Genomic DNA, 23,730 nt, shown 5'->3' on the forward strand with positions numbered 1-23,730 from the left:
AGTTTGGAGCCACTGATAACCTTTAGTCTTTTAAAGGGTGAGATTAAGACAAGATGAGGTAGTCTGCTTGGGGCCATGGGCCATTGTGACAGTCTCCTAATTATATATATATTTCAATATCACAACACTACCTCTTTTTGCTATGACATGAGGTCTATTTGGTTTTTAATGACTGGATCTAAATAGTAGGTATGGACTAGTGGGTGAGGTCAGACCAGCCAAGGATATCTAATTTAATCAGATCCTCAACAGGATGTGGGAGTGGCAGGAAGACAGTGGGAGGCTGCCCACACAAACACCACCTGTTACACTTGCACTCCTTATTCTGAATTTTATTCCCCACTGTACCTGTGTTCCTCCTCAGACCAAGGTTCTCTCAAAATAGGGACAACCAGCAGACGGGGGCTATAGTTCCTCCTCAGAATGAGAGCTCCTTGAAGGCGGGGTCTGAGTCTGCCTCTCGGACACCATTCTCCCTAAAGGCAGGCACTGTTTTCTATATTCAGTTGTCATCCTTGAAGGCAGGAGTTGTCTCCTCCAACCCCACACTGGATCCTACCCTGAGGGTGAGTCCTTGGTTCACTAGAGATGTAGCCTCTCCTCTGAACTGTGTCATTGGAGCAAGTGGACCAGACTCAGACCTTTTGAGCTGTGCACCTGTGGGGGCTATACCCCAGAGAAGGATCCAAAGCCTCTTTCTTCCCATTGCTAGACTCACACCACTGTAGACTCAGCCTGGCTGGGTGACTCTTCCCCATCCTCAATCCTTTTCCACTCCCTGCCCCCCACCAAAAAAATCCCCAAAACAAAAATGCTTCTGTCCTAGAAGGCAGGAATTTAGAATTCTTTTCCTCAAGCATCATTTCCTACCTTAATTCCAGAAGTCCCAGTTTCTGAACTCAGCAGAACAACATTTATCACTTGATAAATGTTGACTGATTGGGGTTTGATACACAGTAGGTGGGTACATAGTAGGTGTCTAATCACTATCTCTTTGATGGAATTCATTTGAATGCTGGAATATGTTAGCACTAGGAGGCTAGAGATGGAGTAGAGGGGTTAAGGGAGATAGAGAAAATTCTCCAAAAGTTCTAGTCTGTAAACTGTCATGGATGTAGGTTTGGAAAAGAATGAGCAGTCATCCCTTAGGTTGTGATCACAGGATTTAGAAAAGGAAGGCATCGTAGATATCATCTACTCCAATGTCCTCATTTTCCAGGTGAGGAAACTAAGGCCAGAGAGGGGGAAAAGACAGTCAAGGTCACACAAATCCTAAACAGAAAACCTGAGATTCAAATTCAGGTCTCCTCACTCCAGAGACCATGCTCTTTTCATTACACTAAGCTGCCCCTCGGTACCAAAGACAGCACCTTGTACACAGTAGGCGCTTAATAAATGTTTATTGAATTGAAATGAAACAAGTACATGTTTGAAATTGACTATTGCAGGCACTCAGCCTGACCCCTCTTGTCCTGCTAAATAAAAACATTTTCTTTTTCTTTAGTCCTGTGGGGCTGCAATCTCTCCCTCCATCTTCCCACCATGTTCTCTCAATGCTTACCAAACACACTCTCTATTCCAGTCAGGCTGGCCAGTTTACTGTTCCCTGAACACACCAGGCTCATTCCTTCCTCTGAGCCTTTGTGGGTCCCCACCACTTTCACTTGAAATGCCATCCCACCTCTTCTCTTCCTATTTAAATCCTACCCCATCAATCAGGGTCCTACACAAGACTCAACTCCTCCAGAGAGCCTACCTTGATTAAGCTAATCAGGGACATAGGGTTGAACACTTCCTTCTCTGACCTGCTGAAGCTAACAGAATAGGAATCTTACATCCTGATACTTAATCAAATCTTTCCTCGTGCTATTCTCTCATTGGGTCATATTATTGAGTCTTCTCTCCATCCAGAGATGGAGCTCTCTAGGGCAGGATCTTCTCCTGCCATGTACCCCATAGTACCAATCATAGGGATGGTCGCCTTAACTTTCTTTTTCTTGTTGCTGGTCCCCACATGGCCTTCTCTGTCAGGTCCATATTGGTCCATACCCCTATCTGTATAGCCAGGGAAATATCATTCCCTTTTGTCTGTTCATATAAACACCATAGGAGAAATTAATTTACCCTCAAGTGGACCCTCTTAGCTGCACAAAAATTTGTTTTTTATCATCTCTGAGTGACTCCCTAACACCCCATTTATCCACCCCACCCCCACTCCTGATAGAGGCTATAACTAACACTTATTCTCAGTTCCCAATGTCATCTCCCTCCCCCCACCCAGTAAAAGGATTCTTCCTCTTCCTCCACTTTACTGTTAAAATAAAAACCATTTCTTCCTCTTCCTCCACTTTACTGTTAAAATAAAAACCATTTCGAGCTCCTAGACCACCCCTCCTGAGCCACTTTAAGCCTTTTTCTGTTTTCACTTATCTTTTTCTCATCCCCTTTCTGTTGTCCCATGAATTCTTCTTTCCCAAGGCTAACTGGCCCCACCTGAGCTCACTGTGCCCTCTTTCTTCCCTAAGGACTTTGTGTCATCGATCAATTACCTCTACTCTTTCTGGAATCTCCAGTCTCTCCTTTTCCATAAGCTCCTTTCTCTCTGCCTACAAACATGTTCAGGTTGTCCTTACCCTTTGCAAAAATAAATCTTGCTTGGCTTCAGAAGATAAAAATAGGAAAGGTTAATAGAAATTGCAGAGTCTGATTTAGATTCAATATAAAAAAAGGAGAAAAGATCTTCTTAACAATTAGGGATCCTCTGAAGTGAAATGGGCTGCTTCCAAAGACAGTGAATTTCTCTTCACTGGAAGCTTCAGATAAAAGCTGGCTGACCCTTGTTGAGTGTTTCATAAAAGATAATCTTGGTCAAGCATGGGTTGGGCCAGATGTAATAGGAGGTCCCTTCCTGGCTCTTGAATTCTATGATGTTCACTTCCTTTCCCTCACCATCCCCCACCCCACCGCTCACCAAATTGTCACATCTGATTGATTCTTCCTCCACAGTATCTTGCATCCATCCTCTTCTTTCTGTTACTTTCAGTACCACCTCAATTCAATCTACCATCATCTCTTACTTGGACTATTTTAAGTTTCCTACCTGATGTTTCTGTTTCTAATCTTCCCCTCACACCCAGGCTCAAACTGTCTCTCACATAATTTCCAAATTAATTTTTGTAATATATACATCTGATCATGTCACAAGGATGGTGATGCTTTAAAAACTTCAATGGATTGCTTTAGTCAGTAATATAAAAGGCAAACTCTTCATTCCCAGCATTCAAGATATGCTGGCTCCAACCAACCTTTCCAACCATATTTCACTTTACTGCCCTACCTCTTCACAGTATATTTCACACAAAGTGGTCTACTTTGAATTCCTTATGCACAATATTTCATCTCTCATCTCCATGCTTTCGAATGGGCTATTCACCCATGCCTGGAATGCTGTCCATTTTTACTTTTGCCTCTTGGAATCCCTAGCCGCCTTTCATATTCTGCTCAAGGGTCAACTTCTGCAGGAAACCTTTCCTGATTCCTCCCTCTCTCCCTCCCTCATGACTTCATATTTATTTTGGCATATAGTTTACATTTGTTTATCTATGTATGTGTTGTTCACCTCCCCTGCCCCAAGTAGAATGTAAGCTCTGTCCCTCCTGAGACCTGTGTGATCCTGAACAAGTCACTTTCTTCATCTCAGTTTTCCCATCTGTAAGATGGAGGTAATAACTGCACCTAAGAGGGTTGTTGTGAAGATAAAATGAGTTAACATATGTAAAGCACTTTACAAACATGGTTAGATAAATGCTAGCCCTCATCATTATCATCACCATCATCACCCCCACCATGGCATAGCACAATGCCTGGCACAAGCATTTATTGTTCAGTTGGTTCAGTTGTGTCTGACTCTTTATGACCCCATTTGGGCTTTTCTTTGCAAAGACACTGTAGTGGTTTGCCATTTCCTTCTCCAGTTCATTTTACAGATGAGGAAACTGAGGCAAACAGGGTTAAATGACTTGCCCAGAGTCACACAGCTAGTAACTAGGTACTTAATAAAGGCTTGTTGAATGTATACCTTCCTTCACTTAACAAAACAGAGTGCTCCAATCTCATCCTGCCCTTTCCTGCCTCCACACGTCTCTACAAGCTGCCCTTCCCCCACCCCTGCTCCATGGAATGCACTCTAAAGATGTAGAAATACCTCTGCCTATTGAAAGTCTTACCTTCCTTTCAAGTCTCAGCTCAGGCGCCATCTCCTCATGAAGCCTTCCCTGATCTCCCCAGTCAGAAGTGATACCTTCCCTCCACATCTATTATTCTTTAATAAAATCGTAGATCTAGGGCTGGAAGGGACCTCTGCTCTGAGGTCATCTAGTCCAACTGTAATATTTTGCATACAAACAAACTGAAACCCAGAAAGATGAATTGACTTGTCCTCAGTCACATGAGTTACAGAGATGGCAGCAGCTCTGTGCTCCTCATTCAGCACTCTCTCCACTGTGCCTCTGTTTGATAGCTATATCTCACATACTTCTGTCATATTCTATTTTGTGCCTTACAGTTATTTGTGTGTGTGTGTGTTGTAAGTTCCTTGAAGGCAGGGAATGTGTTGTTTGGTCTGTAGTACTTAGAATAATGTCTACAAATAGTAGGTACTGAATGTGAGGTGCTAAATATCGAGAGAGAGAGGGAGAGAGAATGAGAGAGAGAGAGAGAGAGAGAGAGAGAGAGAGAGAGAGAGAGAGAGAAACTGCTCCCCTGAGCCCTGGGTGGGCAATTTTCAGGTCACTTCATTGGGTTAACACCCAACTATTTGTTCATGGGGATGGCAGGCCATTTATGGGCTTTCTATTGATTTAAGATTCCATACCCTACAACGGACCTACTCTCATCAACTGGTCATTTTGATTGTGCATCCCCCATCTGGCCAGAAGCCTTTGTCCACATTCCTTGCTCCCCTCCCCAACAGGTCTCCGGTCACTCCTCTCTTTGGCTTCAAAGAGAATTCTGCCTCCATCAGGGTTTTCTCCAAAGGGACTAGCTCAGCACATTTCAGCATCAATAATTCTCCATATTCATGGAGCTCTGACCTGTGTGTGCTCAGACCCACAGCAGCTGCCCAGATGCTTTCTTCCTCCTCTGCTCTCACAAGCTGTCTCTCTCAGAACATTAAGGCTGGATGGACCCTTAGAGAATATGTAGTTCCAACCCCTCTCCTTAAGGTGGAGAAACTGAGGTCACACAAAAGCAAGAGACTTATCAAGGCCATAAGCTCAGTAAATAAAAGAAGCAGAATGAAGTCTCCTAGTCCTATCCTTCTTTCCCATTGTGCCATTTGGACTCATTGTGAAATAAACAAGTCTTTAAGAAGATTTCCATCAGAATAACAACGCACCTCTTCCTTTCTGAATGTGTTACACAATAGCCTTCCTGGTAGAGAAAAAGACCAGAAGATCCTTTTTTCCCATTGTAGCAGCTCATGTCAGGATACACGAGCTGTCCCTCTTTTTTTTGGCTATAAGTATCGGGGTTAGGTCCAGGCCAGGTAGGAAGCTGTTTAGGGGAGCCAAAACAAAGGATACTTGTTAATATTTCCTTTTAAAATGCATCCATTTTAATATCAGCACATTTTATTCTTTTGGGTATGAAGGCATTTTGCTTCACATGTAAAATAAAGGGGTGAACTAAGGGGTTCTTAACCTGGGGTTTGTGAATTTATTAAAAAAACCATTTTGATAACTGCATTTCAATATATATATATATATATAATTGGTTTTCTTTGTCAGCCTATGCATTTTTTTTTATACATTTAAAAATGTTATTCTGAGAAGGGGTCCACAGGTTTCACCAAACCAAAGGGATCCAGGACACAAAAGTTATTAAGAACACCTCTGACTAGACCAGTTCTGCCCTTGGCGCTATAACACTTATATCTGAAGATCCTTCCCAGCTCTAACATTCTATATTCTCGGGTCTCTTCTACCTTTGATATTATAGGTTCAATGTTCTAATGTCTTCCCATGCTCTAACATTCTGACTCTATGATTTAATTTCCTGATGTCAAGTGGTGTACATTATGGGAAAGACAGAGAGTCTTTGGTGGATAGTAACACACAATGGGTACAATCATCCGACCTCTCCTGGGTCAAATACCTTTGTTAGCTCCAAGCACAGCTCTTGAGCCTCTGGTAATCACCTCTTGCTCTTCAGTCCTTCCTGGCTTTTCTCTCTCTGCTCTCTTCCCACTTTCACTTTCTCCTTTCTCCCTCCTATTCTTTCCCTTCACTTCCTCCTTTTAATTTCCACCCTGCAGGAAAATCTGTGTCTCTTATCAAACCTCAAACCTATGAATGAGAAAGTCCCTATCTATGCCAAGGATGAGCATATCTTGGGTGGCTTTTTGGGGGGAGGGGGAGGGATAATGGGGCTGGTATTTCCTTCATGTAAGAAAAAAAAATCCTAAGAGTCTCTAACTCAAATCTTTTTTCATATGTCCTGACTTATGTAGAGAATGGTTTGTGAACTTGGGTCTGGGAATGTGTGTGGGGCTTTCAGCTACCCAAAAGCTATAAGTGAACCAGTCTCTTAAACAGAACATCTGTGTTGTTTTCATGGGAAAGAAAATACCTCACTCAGGTCCTAGGGGTGGAGAGAGAGTCACACAGATCAAGACTTAGAGAAAGAAAACTGCTTCTTGGCATAAATTCCAGTAAAAGAGGTAGACTGGTGAGAGGAATGCGGAAAGTGAACAACAGAAAAACCAGTAACTGGATAGGATAATAGGATCTAGCATAGGGGGTTTTTTATGTCTGATGAAACCTCTGGATCCCTCTCATATATGTTGTTAAAGCCTTGGAATAAAATGCATAGGCTTACAAAGGAAATAGTTATAGCATGGCTAATGCAGAAATTTGTTTTGCATGTCTATAAATATTTGTAATGAGTTTTATTTTTCTTCTCTTTTCAATGAGTGGGAGAAAATAAAGAATTTGGAACTGAAAATAAAACAAAAGTGAGTTAAAAAAAGAAATACAATAATTAAAATATATTTACAAACCAAACAAGTGCCCATATCCCAGGTTCAGAATCCCTGATTATTATTGAGCTAAAAGGGAGAGATCACTTAGACCATATCCCCTCATTTTACACACGAGGAACCTTAAGCCCAGAGAAGTGACTCTACCCAAACCACACAGGTGGTAACTAATAGAACCAGGATTCAAATCCAGGTCTTCCAATTCCAAATCCAGTGCTCATTCCACCATAACCATACATAACAGATAAAGACAAGAAGGGAATAGAAAGAAAGGGAGAAGTTGAGAGTGGGACAAGTTGGGGCCAATGCCAAACATTTGGATGAAAACTGAAAAGGTCCTATGGGAATTTAGATATGTCTGGGTCATCAGCTGCATTTTTCCACTTCTCATTCAAGTGTTTGTCCTTAGATGGGAATAGTCTCTGATGGCTAATGCATCTTGACCTCTTGGGCATATATTTCAGGTATGTACATAGGAATTGGGCCAGCAGATGGGCTAACCATGGCCCTCCTCCCCTTGGTCATATATCGTGTATATGCAGATAGAATTTTTAAAAATCATCTTCTTTATAAAGAATGCTGCCCCATTACTTGATGTGGGCTGAAAGGTATTCCCAAACACTCTCACAATTTCCCCCTTATGATATTGTTAGTAAAACAACTGGCCAGGATTAGGACTCACTCTCTGGCTGGGATTAGGGGTTAATCAGTAGTGAGATAGGTCAGACTGTGATTGGGGTTAGAAGTCAATTTGTAGCAAGATTTAGGCGTCAAACTGTGGTCAGAGGTATGCATCTACCTGTGACTAATGTTACAGATCAGTCCTTGGCTACACTTCAGGAATTGGCTAGGGTCAGGAGTCAGTATTTTACCAGGGCATTCTCCTGTCAGGGTTAGGGAATAGACCTCAGGTGTAAATAGAAGTCAGTCTATATTGGAGCAAAGAGTAGGGCCCATGGAACAACATTCTTCTTCTTTGTGAAACTCTGGCCCAGGTGGTGATGACCTTGTCCTCTTGGCAAGTGGCCCTTTCCCTTCAACTTTCTAAGTTCCACAGCTGTGTGACAAGGTGCACAGCCCAGAGCAGCACCCAAAGGGAGAATGCTATTTAGCCTCTCCCCATTGGACTGATTTTGGCCTTCCTATTTGAGCTTAGATGCTTTCTTCCTTTGCTCCCCTCCCCCATTCCACTGAGCTTAAATTCACAGACCAGTCACAGGCCAAACAAGCACAGAGGCTGCTTTTGTCTTGGCCAGCTTTCCATGCCTTCTGCTTTGTTTTTCTGCTTCTCGAGCCCCATTTGAAACCAACTCACTTATAAAGCTGTTAAATTGCTATGTTTTTAATTGAGACAATGATACTGTATATGGGCACCCATAAATAAACCTGAGAAGAGCCAAAATGATCTCTCTCTCTGTCTCTCCTTTTCTTCTTTCATCTCCCTCTTTTCCTTCCTTCCGTCTTTTTCTCTCTTCTTCTCCCTCTTTTTCCTCCCTCACTATCCCTCTCCTTCCCTCGCTTCTTTCTCTCCATCTTTCCAATCCTCTCTTCCTCCCCTTCTCTTTACCTTTTTCACCATTCCTCCTTTCCTCCCTCACCTCTCCTCTTGTCCATCTAAAAATCTGTGGGGAATTTATATAGGTCTATAATACCAAGAGCTATTCTCCAATAGACATAAAGGATATGAACAAAGTTCTCAAAAGAAGAAATACAAAATATTTCTACCTCATCTTAGCTGATCTCTCTCTCTCTCTCTCTCTCTCTCTCTCTCTCTCTCTCTCTCTCTCTCTCTCTCCCTCCCTCCCTCCACCTCTCTGTTCTGTCCTTGTCTCTCTCCAACACAAACTCAGGGTGAGAAAGCCACTATCCAGCTGAGAAACAGCATAGCTGTGTGTTTAGTAAGTGTCTAGTTAAAGAGGTTGCTTATTTCTCAGAATTCTTGCAAAAATATAATCCATGGTAACTAGGAGTTCTTTTTAATCAACAAAAGGTTCTCTTTTGCTCTATAGAATGTTTGGTCTCAATACTTAAATTCTCAGATGGAAAAAAACTCCTATAGGATGGTTATTTTGCTCGAGGTTGCTGTTACATGCAGCATCTTTGTCGATTAAACTCCTATTATCTTAGACCTTTGGAGCTGGAAGGGACCTTATGGTGAAAACAGAACTGAGACACACAAGCCTCTGATTTGGGGGTGGATTGATGTAATTGCTCAGAAGTTTTAGGTTTCATGCTTCCCAACATTTGTGACTCTCTGAAACCATGTGCCACACACTGTTCAACCATCCACCCTCGATACTTGGAAGATGACCCAGCCCTTCCTTAGCACTTGAGGCCCTTTTTGGCTTCTGGTCACAGTGATTCCTTGGTGAGCTATCCTCTGTTTCCCAAAACTACCCACACTAGTTCCACCTTAGTGCAATCTCAGAAGCTGGAGAAGCACTGGACTGGTGTCTTCTGGAAAGCCCAAGGAGGAATTAGTCTAAGTGGGCAGTTAGGAAAGGGATAGGGCAGAATGCCTTCCACCTAGACACAAATACCTGATCATATTAGTGGATTGAAAAAACAATAACATGAAAATTCTACCAAAAAGAGAAAGATTATGGAAATCCCCCCTCCTCTTCCTTCCCCTAACCCTCTTCCTCTAAACAGAGTTTGAAAAGTCCGTTTTGAATCCATTTCTTTTATTGACTCTACACACAGAAGCGCTTTAGGAAAGGTCACTGATCTGATGGTTCGATGGAGAGGGAGGGAGTGTTGGTTGTACTCTACGGTCCTTCCGAGAACTACCCCAGAGGAAGAGCTTGTGCTGAGCTGGACAATGCGGGTGGTAGGTGAAATTTGCCTCGAGGCCAGAGAAAAACAGCCACTCTCCAAAACAAACAAATACAACAATATAACCCCCTCCCCCCACCCCACCAAACCTTAATATATCCAATTCTTTCTTTTAAGAAAGAAAGGAAAGCAAGACCCGGGAGCGCTTTCGGGACTGAGGACTGACAAGGCTGAGCTAGACTCTGTCTCTGCGGCTGAACCTTCTTCCTCTCCTCGTCCCCTCCCCCCTTCCCAGCCCCTGCTAAGACTACAGGTTTACAATGAACAGGACCACGTACTTTTGTTTCTAGAAATCACTCTAGCCTAGGAATACACATTTCTCTAATACGGTTCTCGGTAGGGAACATCATATCTATTCGGAGGGATAGGGAGGAAGGGTGGGGCGGGATGCCGAGATCCACAAAAGAACAGAGATTCTTTTCTCCGTCCTTGATCCATTTCTATATACAGATATTTTGTGCCAAACAAATTTAAAGCACTCACGGTTGAAGATTAGTCCAAGTCACAAATACAAAGATATACACCTTTAACTTCTACAGTTCGCCTTCGAAGTCCTGGGCTTAGTATGGGAGACCCAACTCTGTTTCACATCTAGTTGATTCCCAGGTGAGAGGACGAGAGCGGGGAGGGGGTATTCTAGGGGCTCTTTCTAAACTCGTTCTTTTCACTGTTCCCAACAGCCCTAGCTCGGGGGACCTTTGAGTTGTCTCCTGGGTTGGGGCCGGTGAGTACAGCAGGTACTGGATCTGTCCAGCGCGGAAACCTCCTGAAACCTAAAGACAGTTACAACGAAATACACAATGGGAGCTAACTCATACATTCCTGGAGAGTTGGGCGTGATCGGATAGAAATCCTGTTTTAAGGGAAAGAAGGGAGAAAGAGAGAGAGAAGGGGCAAGGATGGGGTAAAAATTGAAAGGGGAACACAGGTGAATGAATGAAATGGATGAATGAAAGACCCTTATTTCCCATCAGGCTGGGAAGCGGGGTGTTAGCACCAGATCCAATAGCGTCATGATTTTCCTTTTAAAAAGTAATACAAATCTTAAAATCAAAAGGAGTGGTGAGTTGTAACTTGTCCCAGTCTCCAATCCCCGTTTCGTTTCCTTGTGTTGCAAATGGTTGAGGTGGAGATGAAAGGAGGAGAACACGGAACTTAGATTTTGTTCCCTTGAAAGCCATGGAAGGAAGGAAAGGGATTTTTTTTTTCTTTTTTGTTTTAAAATTTCAAAAGGGGTAGGGCCCTGGTCTTTAGGGAGTAAGTGCACCTGCTTCAAAAGGAAAGCAGCTAGAAATGAGATGGGGAAGGATGGTTCAATCAGAAAGGCTCCCGGGTGTGGGAGGCTCAGCCTCCCGGGACTGGGCGGAGGGGACCTCTGAGTGGAAAGGGTGGACGAACTCTATTCGTCGCTACCCGACTGCATGCCGAGAATTTTAGGTCAGTACCCCCGGGCAACCTTATTTACACTGTTAAGGTGAAATGCTTTAGAGTGGTCTTATCCCTCCCCCCACCCCATTTTCTTTTGGTTCCCAATGTCCAAGGTTGGGGGTCAGGCAAGAATTGAGGAGGTGGAAAGGAGGGGGAGGAGGGGAGAGGAAGGTCAACGTTCTGTCTGCCTATAGTTTCCATTAATTTCCTGGGCGATATCAACCGCCTCAGCCCCCAGTGGCAACCGGTCGCTGTACTCCGAGCTTGCCTCAAACTCCTCCTGGTTGGCCTTGGACTGGGACTCCGGAAGGGAGCCGGCTACCAGGCTCTCGTCCCTCTCCATTCCTCCACCCACCTCTTCCTCCTCCTGATCATCCTCTTCCTCCTCCCCTACTCTTGTCCTAGCCCTACTGCCAGGTCCAGTCCCTTCTCCCACCCCGGGACCAGAGTCTGTGGGGCTGTAATTCTTCTCAGACTCCAAGTAGGAAGCGCGGGGGTCGAAGTCGGCAGCGATGTGCTTCTCCATCTGGTCAGGGTTCTGCGCCTTCATGATAAGCCTGTAGGTCTTGCCCTGGTACTTGGAGAGAAGATGGCAACACGTGGCCCCCAGCAGAGGCACAGTGGCCAGCGCCAGAAGGAAGACACTGACCACCACTATGATGACTAGGGAGGGCACTTCTTTCTTGGTGGTGAACACGACTTGCACCTGGCAAGCCTCGCCCACGTAAGTGAGGCACACCGAGTAGTTGGTGCCCGGGCTAAGGCCTTGGAACCAGTAGGAATTGACGCCCTCCTCGATCCGGGACCACTGCACTACTGCGTGGCCGCTCTCAGCGCACAGGTAGAGCATTCGCAGGTGCCGCTTCTCCGGCCTGACCGCGAATGGAGTCAGCTGTACTTTGGCCTCTCGCTCGGACACATCCAGTGCAATCACGCCCAGGTCGAAGGCATGGGGCTTAAGGTCCGCACTCTGGTTAAAGGCGTGGTTAGACACGTACATTGTAGGGTCCCCTTGGCCACAGCGCCGCTCAAATGGCGGTGGCCGAAAGGGGTCTTCTTCTGCCTCCGCCTCCACCTCCACATCCTCCGGGACCTCTGGGGTCCGTGCAGCTGACGCCCTGCCCTGCCCTCCCCAGGGACCCCGGCCTTTGGTCCTCTCCTCGCCCTTGGAGGTCAGGACACTATTGCCATATCCCTTGCCAGACGCTTTGCGATCTCCTCCTGAGCCTTTGCTGCCCAGGCCGGGGAGCTCACCTCTGGGCGAAGCCGGGGGGTATTTCTGCGGCCCGGCCACCGCCACGCTCACCGACGTCTCGTTGCTGCCCAGCTCGTTGTCTGCCCGGCACGTGTAGGTGCCCTCTTCCTTTTTGCTCAGGTGTGGGATAAGCAAGGTGCCATTGGCGAAGGCTAGGAAGCGCTGTGGAGAGAGCGGGGGTGTCTCCTCCCCGGCCTCGCTGGCGTTGGGTCGCTCGATGAGCAGCGCACCACCGGTTGTCTCGATTCGCCACTGGATCTGGGGCAGGGGATGGCCGGTGGCGACGCAGTGCAGGGCCAGGGCCAGGCCATCCTGGAGCTCCGCTCCATCTACGTTCGGCTGATAACTAAGGCGCACTGTGGGCGGCGCGCACTGCAGCGCTGGGAGGCTACCCAGGGCGATGCCTTTGAGGTTTGGAGGCGCGGCGCACGTGATGGACTCCCGCTCGGGGATAGAGATGAGAGTGTTCTCCGCCCACGCCTTGAGCCACAGAAGGCGGCAGGTGCAATCGAAGGGGTTGTTATAGATCTGCAGGTGGGACAGCGAGGTGAGCGCGTCGAAGGTGCCCTCTGCTATGAAGCTAAAGTGGTTGTTGTTGATACGCAGAGAGCGCAGGTCGCGCAGGTTGCGGAAGGCGTCGGCCGGCAGCGCCGCCATGCGGTTATTGTTCATCTTGAGCAGCTGCAGGGCGCTCAAGTTGCGCAGATCAGCCCAGGGGAAGTCAACGATCTGGTTGTGGCTGATGTCCAGGTTCTTGAGCTGGACCAGAACCGCTAGGGCCCCTGGCTCGATGGCGCTGATCTCGTTGTGGGACAGCCACAGAGACGTGACCTGCGTGACTTCGGCGAAGGCTCCCTGACGCAAGGAGGTGATCTTGTTGGCAGACAAGCTAAGCGTGGTCACGTTGGCAGGAAGCCCTGACGGCACCTCCTGTAGGTCTTTGTACGCGCAGTCGGCGAACTGGTGCGCGTACTTGTCCACGCAGGCGCAGGGTTCGGTGCAGCCGTGGGCGGCCCCCAGCAGCGCCCACACCAGCCACAGGCCCCGCACAGACGCCGCCATCGTGTCTCCTGCAAAGAGAGGAGGAAAGGGGAAGTCACCAGATTATAGAATGTATAGTTGGAAGGGACTGCAAAGGTTAGATCGTCCAACACTATGATTTGTCAGGTGAGAAAACTGAAGTTCAGAGGGGGTGCAGTGACTTTGCACAGGGAGGACAGCCAGGTCTTTGATTTCCCATTCAGTCCTTTCCACTACATCTAGCAAAGGGCAAAGCACTGCACCAGTCCTGCTCCAGTTGGAAACAAATTTCCTATCCTATCTTCATCTTGATCACTTTCGCTTATGTCTCCCACCCCAACTGTCAAGGCTGGCTCAGAGCTGTTGCTGGTATAGGTCCCATTCGCGAGAGCCCTGATTCCGAGAGACACGTGAAGGGGAGCTGAAAATGGCCGGGAATCCAATAAGGTTTCTGCGCAACTCATCCTGTTCCCCTCCCCCTTTCCAGCCCCTTGTCCCAGCTCCCGCCTCATGCCACCCACAGTCTTCTGCTGGATCGAGCCGGAGTTTCCACGCTAGCGTCCACGTCAAGTCCCACGGCGCCTCTCTACTGAGCTGGTGCTAAGGGAGAGTGTGCTACCTGGCTCCGAAAGCTTTCCCCAAGGGTTAAGCTGGCGCTATCTGAGCATTCTCTTCCCCAGCTATTGGTAAGGGATGTGGGAGGTGGGGTGATGGGGCAGATAGAAGAAGAATTTCTCTCTGCTGGAATTTATGAGATTCAGAGAAGCTCCATAAAGGAGGCGAGGGCGGCTCTCCTTTAAATATACAAATACAGTGTCGTTGTCCGTGACTTCCTGACTTGTTCGCTTTGTGGCATGTACAAACATACATATAAACATACGACGCATGTTCACACTGATACAATCACACGTACATGCACAAGCCCACAGACGCAGACGCACACAAACGCAAGTCTAGATATCGCACATGCATGCACATACCCTTCTACATACCAATGTTAAGTAAAAACACAGTATTCGCAGTGACTACATTTTTTGTCCTCTTAACGCAACCGACCAGAAACATAAAAACTTAGAGCAGAAAGAGAGCCCTCCCCCTCATCCCCACCCCCCGTGAAAACCCAGTGGGTGGGGACTTTCAGCCGCTGTCCTGGAATACACCCCCTTAGTTCTCCCTTGGTGCTTAAGGACCCCCTGTTGCAGCCTTCTGGCATCGCAGGCGCCCGGGTTGGAAGAACCAGTGTCCATCTGTCAAGTCGGCTGGTTCTTTCCTTTAAGGGTCTCCGGGACTGTAGGGCTTGGGGAAAAGAGGAACAAGGTACTTATTTCTTAGACCCGAAAACCTGCGCCCCCCCCCCATTTTTTCAATGGAGCAATGTCTTTACTCACCCACCAGAGCTGGAGGAGGATGTGCGAAGCCTCACCCCACTTAACAGCGTCTGTGTCCAGCTCTGTACCGCTCCAGGGCTAGCTTATCTGAAGCGGTTCCAGGACGTTTGCTGGTCCGAGCTGGAAAATCCATTACCCCCTTTCTCCTACCCAAACGTCTCCTGTCTCCTATCTCCTTCCTGCCTTCACCAGAACAAACCTCCTTCCTGCAGTCCTGGTACTGTCCCTCTGTCCCTCTCCATACGCCTCTGGGGCCCTTCGGTCCCCTATGCCCCTGATCCCCGTGCCCGCTTTCGGGGAGTTGCCTGGGCCAAATCCACACACAAAGATAGCCCTTCAAGCACCCGCTGTGTGCGCTGTCCAGGGTCCTTCCCACGCCCCAGAACTGCACCTGGCTCAGCGTCGTACTGGCGACCTGCTCACCTGTTCCGCTTCAGGTCCCCAAGCTCTCACTGCTGTTGGGGAGCGATGAGGCCCAGATTCCTCGGGGAATCGGACCCCCAACTAGATGCTGAGTTGCGAAGTACGGACGCCGGCGGAGAGGGTCTCCCTGCATCTGTTGCTGCTGTAACGGCGGCCGCCTCGTCTCTCGGTCTGTGAGAATACCAGGTCCAAGGATTGGGGGTAGGAAGGAAAAAAGAAAAATAGGAGTTGAGGGAGTCTCTGGGTTCCTCCAGCCGCCTGCCCCTCAACTCTAGTCAGCCACTTTTGCCCCCCTCCCCCCAAATCCCACCTTTTGGCTGGCTGCAGGCTGCAGTCAGAGCTCGCTCCCGAGGCCAGCGGGGGCGCGCCTAGCCTCTCCCACCTCCTGCATACTGCGTGTGTTAAAGCTGTAGGGACCCTCACCAAAGCCAATGCAATATTTATCACATCAGTATGTTTTCGTGCTCACTGCCATCTTACAGAGCCCAGACTCCAGCTTCCCCCCCTTCTCCGCCCCAACACACAGATATTCTGCGAGTACATTGGATCTGCTCACTGAGTGAAAGAAAACGGCTTTTAATCGCTTCAGCACGTGAGATAAACCATCTTTGAGGAATTTGGGGGAAGGAGGGGCTCAGGAAGGGGTAGGGTGTTTGTATCTTTAAACTCTTTATTAAAACAAAAACAAAACAAAACAAACGCACCAAAAAATCTTGACTGGATTCTGGATCTGAAAAATAGTGGATGGAGATCTACATTTCAGCTCCCCACCCCCAGTTCAAGTGAAGTCTTTTATTTCCCCCTTCTCTGCTCCCTCCTCCTCCCATTCGCCCTTTCTCCCTCTCCCCCTCCCTTCAGCCCCGACTCCATTCTCTTCGAAGCCACATTCAACATGATGCATAATTGATTGTGTTAGGAGAGAGTTCATCTTCCCTCCCTTCTATTTTTGTCTAGAACCTGGCAATTTCGACTTTCCAACCGTCTCCTCTCCTCCCCCACCCCAATAGATACAGAGGCACACCCGAAAGCATCCCAAGCTGGGGACAGTCTGATGGAGGAAGACCAGGAAGAAGTGAGTTTTCTCTTTGAGGCTCTCATTCTCCCTTCTTTCTCATCACTCTCTTCCAAGCCAGATTCCTGGCAACACATCTTTTGTTTTCAAAGTCCAATTTAAACCAGGAGGTGATGTCTTATAAGCACACTCCGGGAGATGTAGAGAGAATGCTGTGTGGTGGGGACAAGGAGGAGGGTAGGCAGAGAACTCAGATCTAGACCAAGATAGAGGCCGAGAGCAGGGCTAGTCCAACATTCACTGAGAAAAAGAACCTTGGACACATACCCTGTGTCCATCCCACCCAAAGCCCATTAGGGGCCATTTAAGGCTCTACTAGTAGCTTGCTCGTGGTGGATGTAGATTCTGGATCGGTGAGCCTGCCTCTCTTCCACGCTCCCTCCGCTCCCTGCGGCTGTGTATCCAAGGTATGTAAATGTGGATATAGGGGAATGCCTAGTTGTAAGGCAGCTGCCTCTTAATTGAATGTCCTCGACTAGCGGATCTCCTCCTCTTGTCTCGCCTTTGCACTTTCCCTGGGCACATACTGAAGGCTGGCTCTTGCTTCCCCAGACACATACAAGGATACATATTGACACAGTCGCTTACACGCATCTAAACAGCACAATCACAGGAGAACATTCGTTCAGGTTCATACAATTTCATTTAAGCACATCTACATTCACTCCCACAGTCGCAGTTGTTCATACACGTGTACACTACCTGCGAATCACACATACCAACGCACACCCACACCCACACCCACACACACATTCATCTTAGCGCAGGCACATCCATTTTCTCCTTCTATTATACACAATCACACATACATATCCAGTCATATAATAACAATGACTCACAATTATAAGACATATCACAAAGTGCCACGAAATTGTTGTAGGCATCAAAGTGGAGTCGGAAGAGCACAGCATTTGAATTGGATTTGAAATAGGATCTGGGTCCGAATGCTAGTTTTTTTTTTTACTTACTATGCTCTGACCTTGAGCAAGTCATTCACTTCTCTGGGCTTCAGTCTTCTTATCTGCAAAGTGGGGGAGGGGGTTCGACTAGATGGCCTTTAAAGCCATTTCCAGTTCTAGAACTATGGTTCTATAAGGTAGACAGTGCAAATATCAGCCCCATTTTATTGTTGAGGAAACAGGGATTCAGAGAAATTAAATGTCTAGCCAAAAGTCAGACAGCAAATCTCAAAGAAGCCCTATGACTCAAGCCCAGAGCTCTTTTCACCAAATCAAACCACCTTCAGACATGCGACTTTAAAAACTTTTCTCCCGTGCCAGGTAAGTAAGCCTGACAAAAAGAGGCGACCGACAGTGCTAGGTTACAATTACAGGGTGAAAGAAATGACTCCAGGGAGGTTTTTACAGGTGGACGGGATGGAAACAGGTGTCAAACAGTAGCCCCACTACAGTGTGGTCACTGCAGGCCCCAAACTGTCAGCCTCCTCAGCAGGCCGATTACTTCGGTACTGAACTGGTGATCTCAGCAGTCAGCTAGCTCGCTGAGGGATCCAGCTTCCAGATCACTGGAGTGCACAGCTGGGGCTATCTATGAACCCAAAATGGGCAGGGATGGAGAAGGAGTCGGCACTGCTGCTCCAGCGATGAATGAGCTTTTCCGGGGCATACGGGGTATTATACCCCTCAGGAGTTAAGTGGAAAGGTACTGACGCAGCTAGGTTGGTTTTCTAACGGCATATTATCCCTGCTCGGGTGGCCTTGAAGGATATTTGTGCGGAAGCATATCTCCGAGAAACAAAAACTTACACATGAGGGAGGTGATTGTCTTATCTCTGCTGAGGGGGTGAGGGAGGTGGGTTAGAAGGAGGAAGGTGTAGGAGTCCAGAACGAATTAGGTCTGTGTCTTTTGTACAAGTCACTATACCGTCCTGCACGCGCAGACTTAGCAGAAACATTTCTACAAAGGGATCGGAAGGCGATCAGTTATTGACTGTCAATACATCGTTCTCCATCCGTCAGCCCCCGAGATGCTACCTAGTAAGCCTTTACCCTTCTCCCCCCCCCCCCCATGTCCCAGCTAGCTCACTCTAGTAGAAGACAGGCCACCACTTCTGTAAGGAGAGAGGTGAGCCAGCGTGTATAGGCTTTCCTAGACCCCTCACTCGTTCTATTTCTTCCGTGTGTGTCAGTGACCCTGCCTACGTAAGGGGTACACAGCACCCCTGTACATAGGCACCCGCAGGCACAGTGAATACCCCTCCTCCCTTAAGACGAAGTCCCTGTGATCACACATGTGCGCATAGCCCTCCGGCCCGACCAGCTCTTAATCAATAGAGCCTCCACCAATTTTGTTTGGTGTCTAGTAAGATCAATATTCCAGGCTATGCAGCAGCGTATTTGAATGCTTAGCATTTTAATGAGCACAATAGGGGCGGGGGAAGGAAGTAAGAAAAGAGCTGAGGAGAGTTTTTGTTTTCTTTTTAGTCTAGGGAGACCACCCGAAACCTGGGTTTCTGGAGATTCTTTGTACAATAAATAAGAACACACACTCGCGCACAAACGCACTCGCATACACCCACGCGCGTACACCCCCCGACGTCGCCGCACAGTGAGGCAGGTCGTAGTGAATCAGTTTCTTCCCTGAGCTGATTCATCCAATCTTCAGCCTTCCGTGGTCCCGTCCAGTTTTCAAGGCCTGGGAAAGGGGGATATAGGCTTGCACAAGGATAAAGAGGGAAAAAAATGGCCCAGAGCCCGGCCCCGAGGGCGTCCTAGGTCAGCTAGGTCTCTGTCCCCTGTCCCTCTCCATTCCTCACCAGCGAAGAACCGTCGACCTTTCCAATTCCCTTCTCTCCCTCAGTCAGCCAACCTCGGAGAGAAGGGCCTCAGGTGTGCCGAAGGTTTTTCTTTTCTTTGCTGTGGCCCTAGGCGCTATCCCTGCCCTCCATCTCTCTTCCAACCAGGGAAGCTGGAAGGTTTTGGGGGTAGGGATAGGACTGAAAGGGTAATGGGGATGGAGAGTTGACCTGCACCTGGTTCCTAGTAGTCACTTGAGCCGGAGTTGGGTATTTTTGTCTCTTTGCTCGGCTCTGGACTGAGCTGTACTCGCTCGCCCCTTGCTCAGCCAGGGAGAGAAAGGACCAAACTTCGGCTTAGTTGTGTATGTGCAGGATGGGGGTGGAGGTGGGGTGGGGGAGTAACTGGGGAACCAGGAAAGTCTAGATCGCTGGGTATCCAACCGTGGCCCAAGACACTGGACAGGAACTGGAGTCAGGGTACACACTCAGGGTGGAGCCAGGCTAGTCAGGACTATGCTTCGTTAGAGGCACCCAGAACAGCCCAGCCCTTCTTGGCTACCCGGGTGCTCTCTGACGCGTTATAGCTTTTGTAAAGCATTCATCTCTAAACCGTAGCCACCTTTTGAGAACAGACAGTGATAGCAAAGGTGCCGGATACCCAGCAACAAGAGATCTTGGTTCCCAGCCCTGGGTTCGGCTTCCCTGGTGCGCGGGAGAGAAGAGATGTCCCTGTTCTGGAGATGGTCTCGAACCAGATAGGTGAACGTATGAGAACCGCCCCTTTTTAGCACGGCTAGTCTTTCTTCTGCGCGCTGGCCTTGCGCCGCGGCGCCCAGCAGGAGCGGGAGAGAGGAGTGAAAAGGCCAAATTGAAAGAAACAAGCGAGACTGGGGGGGAGAGGGATAGAAATGAAAGTGGGGAAGAGAAATTCAGGTCCCAGAGGCTTCCTTTAAAAAGCTTTTCGTGGTCCTCTGCCCTTGTCGGTTTCACTCCCGAAGCCCTAGATTGGTTCCTTAGTTACCTTGTGGCCCAGAGAGCCCCTCTGCTAGATAAGTTGTCCTTAAGGAGAAACAAGGCTGTTTCCCAGGCCCGTAGGAAGAGGGAAGGGTCCACATTGATCCCCAGGGTTCTCTTAAAAGAATTTGTTGTTTTCGCGATTGCAAAAGAGGTTTTAAGGCGTTCTAGGTCAGGCTAAACTGCGGGAAAGGCAGGTTGGCAATCTGGCAAAAGCTTCTTCTGGCCAAGGTGAGGAACGGATGAAGATGAATGTAAATATGAAAAGAGGGAGCTGGGGGGTTATGTGTGTGGACAAAGCAAGAGAGTCGGAGGGAGCACTCCAGAACTCATTCAGGCCTTCCTCCTGCCTCCTTACCTAATCCAGCTCAGGCTCTCTCTTCTTACTTCTATTCTATCCTCTCTTTCCCGTGTCTGCAGACAGAAAGCCGTACTTTGTCACCCCCCACCTTCAATTCTGAGGTCACCCAGAACTAAATATGTGTTTGTCAAAGCTGTTACTGAAATAGCCTGAAGGCTGGGGAAAGGGATTCCTGGGTTCTCTTCTACAGCTCCATTGCTAACTGGGTTGGGACCTAGAAGGGGCGCCTGGAAAATGCCTGTGTCTGCCTGCAGAACGAGCAAGAGCTATTATTATGCTAATATCTTTCTTTATTATTAAAGCAGAAAAAAGAAATAACAGAATAGAGCATCCTTCACCCACCCCCACCGCAGCCTTTGGCTTTCCTTATAAAGATGCAACAGCGGAAAATACAATGGATGTGAAGTCACAGTCCTTGTCACTTAACCTCACTGGCCTTCAGTTTCTTCGCCTGTAAAATAAAGGGGGTGGATTCTGTACTAGGTATATTCTGAGGTCTCTTGCAACGCTCAATCTGTGGTCTTCTGAAATAACGAATAACATATCCTTTCCTCGCCCTTATCCCAGCCTCTGAATTTCCTAACGCAAGAGGAAAACAGTGTTACCAGGGACATCATGCTCTTCTGAAGTCTGAGAACCTGGGTTCAAACGCAGGCTTTGCAACTTAAAACGTGTAGGAGGTGGGTAAGTCTCTTGGCCTCAGTTTCCCTGAGTTTACGTTTTTCCTCCTGAAATCCTTTCAGCTCTAAATCTGGAAACCTGTTTCCCACTTTACGTTTGTTCGTTTTTGTGATGGCTGCCTTTTTTTTTTTTTTTAAACCAGAGCCGAAATTCACGAAAACTCTAACTCCCGGGGCTCAAGGAGTTAGGAATAAGGGGATAACCAGAAAATTCAAACAAAGAGAAACAGCCAGAGGGAGAATCATTGAATCACGGTGGAGAGCCTCGGCTCAATTTGGCCAGAGCTTTGCCACCACCGTCCACCTCCCCAGTAACCTGGAAGAGAAGAGAAGGAAAGGGAGGGAGGGAGGGAGGATGGGTGTTAAATATAAAACGGAATCCAGCTAATGTCTCCTGGACAAGGATCTGGGAGGCGGCTAGAGCCTGGCTATTTGTCTGCCTGTAGGCTGGTTTTCCTATTCTTGTTCGCCCGAATCCTCCAGCTTTCCTGGTCCGTAGCCGGTGCGCCCTCTGGCGGAGGCCAAAGAATCGTTCTGGGAGACGCTTAGATGACCCATACCTTGCGGGCTGGAGTGGACTGGTGGTTCGTATCCGCTGCTGGAGTGAGGGGAGTGAAGAGGAAAGATTTTTGTTCTTAGAGCCTGAAGGAGGCCCTGGCAGAGAAACTGATGTAAGTGGCATCCCTCCTGGGCATCCAGAGCTCGGAAACAAGTGCACAAAAAGCGTAGCTGAGTGGTTCTGGGCCTGAGGGAGGGGGCTGGAAGAGGGGTCCTGAGACAGCCTCATCTGGCTACTGGCAATGCGCAGCCCTCAAGTCTCCCCACGGACACGTTCAGACTGTGGCTTTAAAGAGGGATTTTAAATGCACAGACACGGGCAAGCCAAATCCCCTTTTCAAGGAGGGATTGCATCCTAGCTCTTTTTCAGCCCCAGCCATCCTCCTCTACTGCCTTTGTGGTAGGGTCAACACTGGGGTCAAATCTCAGTAGAAGGTACCCAAATGGACCCAAAACATGAGTCATGCAGAGAACTGAATCACAGGCCAAAAAGAGTCAGAGCCAGAATGGAACTTAGAGGTCAGAACTGGAAAAGTCCTATGTGGTCCTTTCATCCACTCCTTCAACTTTACACAAGAAGATGCTGAGATTCAGAGAGGTGAAGAAATTTTCTCAAGGTGAAATTAACTAGAAAGTGGCAAGGCTGGATCTAGAACCCAGATCTCCAGACTTCCAGGTCAGTATTCTCTTCATTTCATGCTGAATATGAAAGGAGGGGGTAGAGCACATGTCCACCCCTTATTACCAAAACCTGTTAATTCCTGCACTGGAATCTGGACTTTTTCAAGTCAAGAAATAGGAAACTTAGGTGAGTCATTAAATTTAGAATCCTAATGATAACAAATATACAAACATTCCAATACATGTCCTGTTTCTTTTACCATGGCATTGCAAATACATGAACAATTTTTTTTTCAGTAAACTAGAACTTCAGGTGTGACTTATGGTCACTTGCAGTGCTTTTATAAATAGGACTTGTAGATTTGGGGCATGGAGGGGTGGGAAAGGGTATGTCTGCTAAAGAATAAAATAATTGATATGATTTAGCCCAGGAGCGGGGAACTACAGCTTCAAGGCCACATGTGGCCTTCTAGGTCCTCAGGTACAGCCTTTTGACTGAATCCAAGTTTCACAGAACAAATCCTTTTATTAAGGAGATTTGTCCTGTGAAGTTTGGATTCAGTCAAAGGGCCACCCTTGAGGACCTAGAAGGCTGCTTGTGGCCTTGAGACTGAAGGTTTCCCACCACTGGTTTAGCCCATATCCCAGAGAAATTCTTTAAACACATCAATTACACACCAGTCTTTGTTAGCTTTCAACAACAGAAACTTCAAAAACTGTTGCATCAATTGGGCAACAAGTTTTGAGTAACTGTAATTCATTTACGAATGACCATTCCTATTTGCTATTAGACACCTCATCAATTATTTACCAGCCAAGCTAATTTATCCAGGTCTCCTTCCCTGCTCAGCAACCTTCAGTGGCTTCCTATTGCCTGTAGGTTCAAATATAACCTCAATAGCCTGGCATTTAAAGCCTTCCACAATCTGATTTCTATCTATTCAATTTTTTTTAAGTCTTATTGATGTATTTTGTTTTTACATTGCAAATACAGATAATTGCTCCCATTTTGTGAAAAGGCTTTTGTAAAAGTAGTAAAGCAGATAAGTAAAACTAAGAATCCAGTAATCTCATCTGAAAGATCATGGAGCATTTCACATTTGTAGCACACCTTCCCCTCTCTATTTTTTTTAAATGAACAGAAATCTCTTTTTACTCCCTTCCACTCCCAGTGGAAAGAAAAGAAAAACAAATTTCTTGTAACAAATACGCAAAGTCAATCAAAACAAATTCTCTCAGTGGCTCTGTGTGTGTGTGTGTGTACTTGACTGCATATAC

The 23,730-nt window shown here is 47.4% G+C and overlaps 1 protein-coding gene across 1 annotated transcript; it reads right to left on the minus strand.

The window, feature by feature from the left end:
* Positions 1 to 10,948: 10,948 nt before the first annotated feature.
* ISLR2 (immunoglobulin superfamily containing leucine rich repeat 2) lies at positions 10,949 to 13,619 on the minus strand. Its single transcript, XM_027858278.1, has one exon. The coding sequence runs from the start codon at positions 13,617 to 13,619 to the stop codon at positions 11,475 to 11,477; it is 2,145 nt and encodes a 714-aa protein (XP_027714079.1). The 3' UTR covers positions 10,949 to 11,474.
* Between the last annotated feature and the right edge of the window lie 10,111 nt (positions 13,620 to 23,730).

The sequence above is a fragment of the Vombatus ursinus genome, unplaced genomic scaffold, assembly GCF_900497805.2.
Source record: "Vombatus ursinus unplaced genomic scaffold, bare-nosed wombat genome assembly UNPS02012811.1, whole genome shotgun sequence".
NCBI lineage: Eukaryota > Metazoa > Chordata > Mammalia > Diprotodontia > Vombatidae > Vombatus > Vombatus ursinus.

Coding starts and splice junctions, on each gene's coding strand:
- ISLR2 (XM_027858278.1), bottom strand. CDS start 13,619: ATGGCGGCGTCTGTGCGGGGCCTGTGGCTGGTGTGGGCGCTGCTGGGG.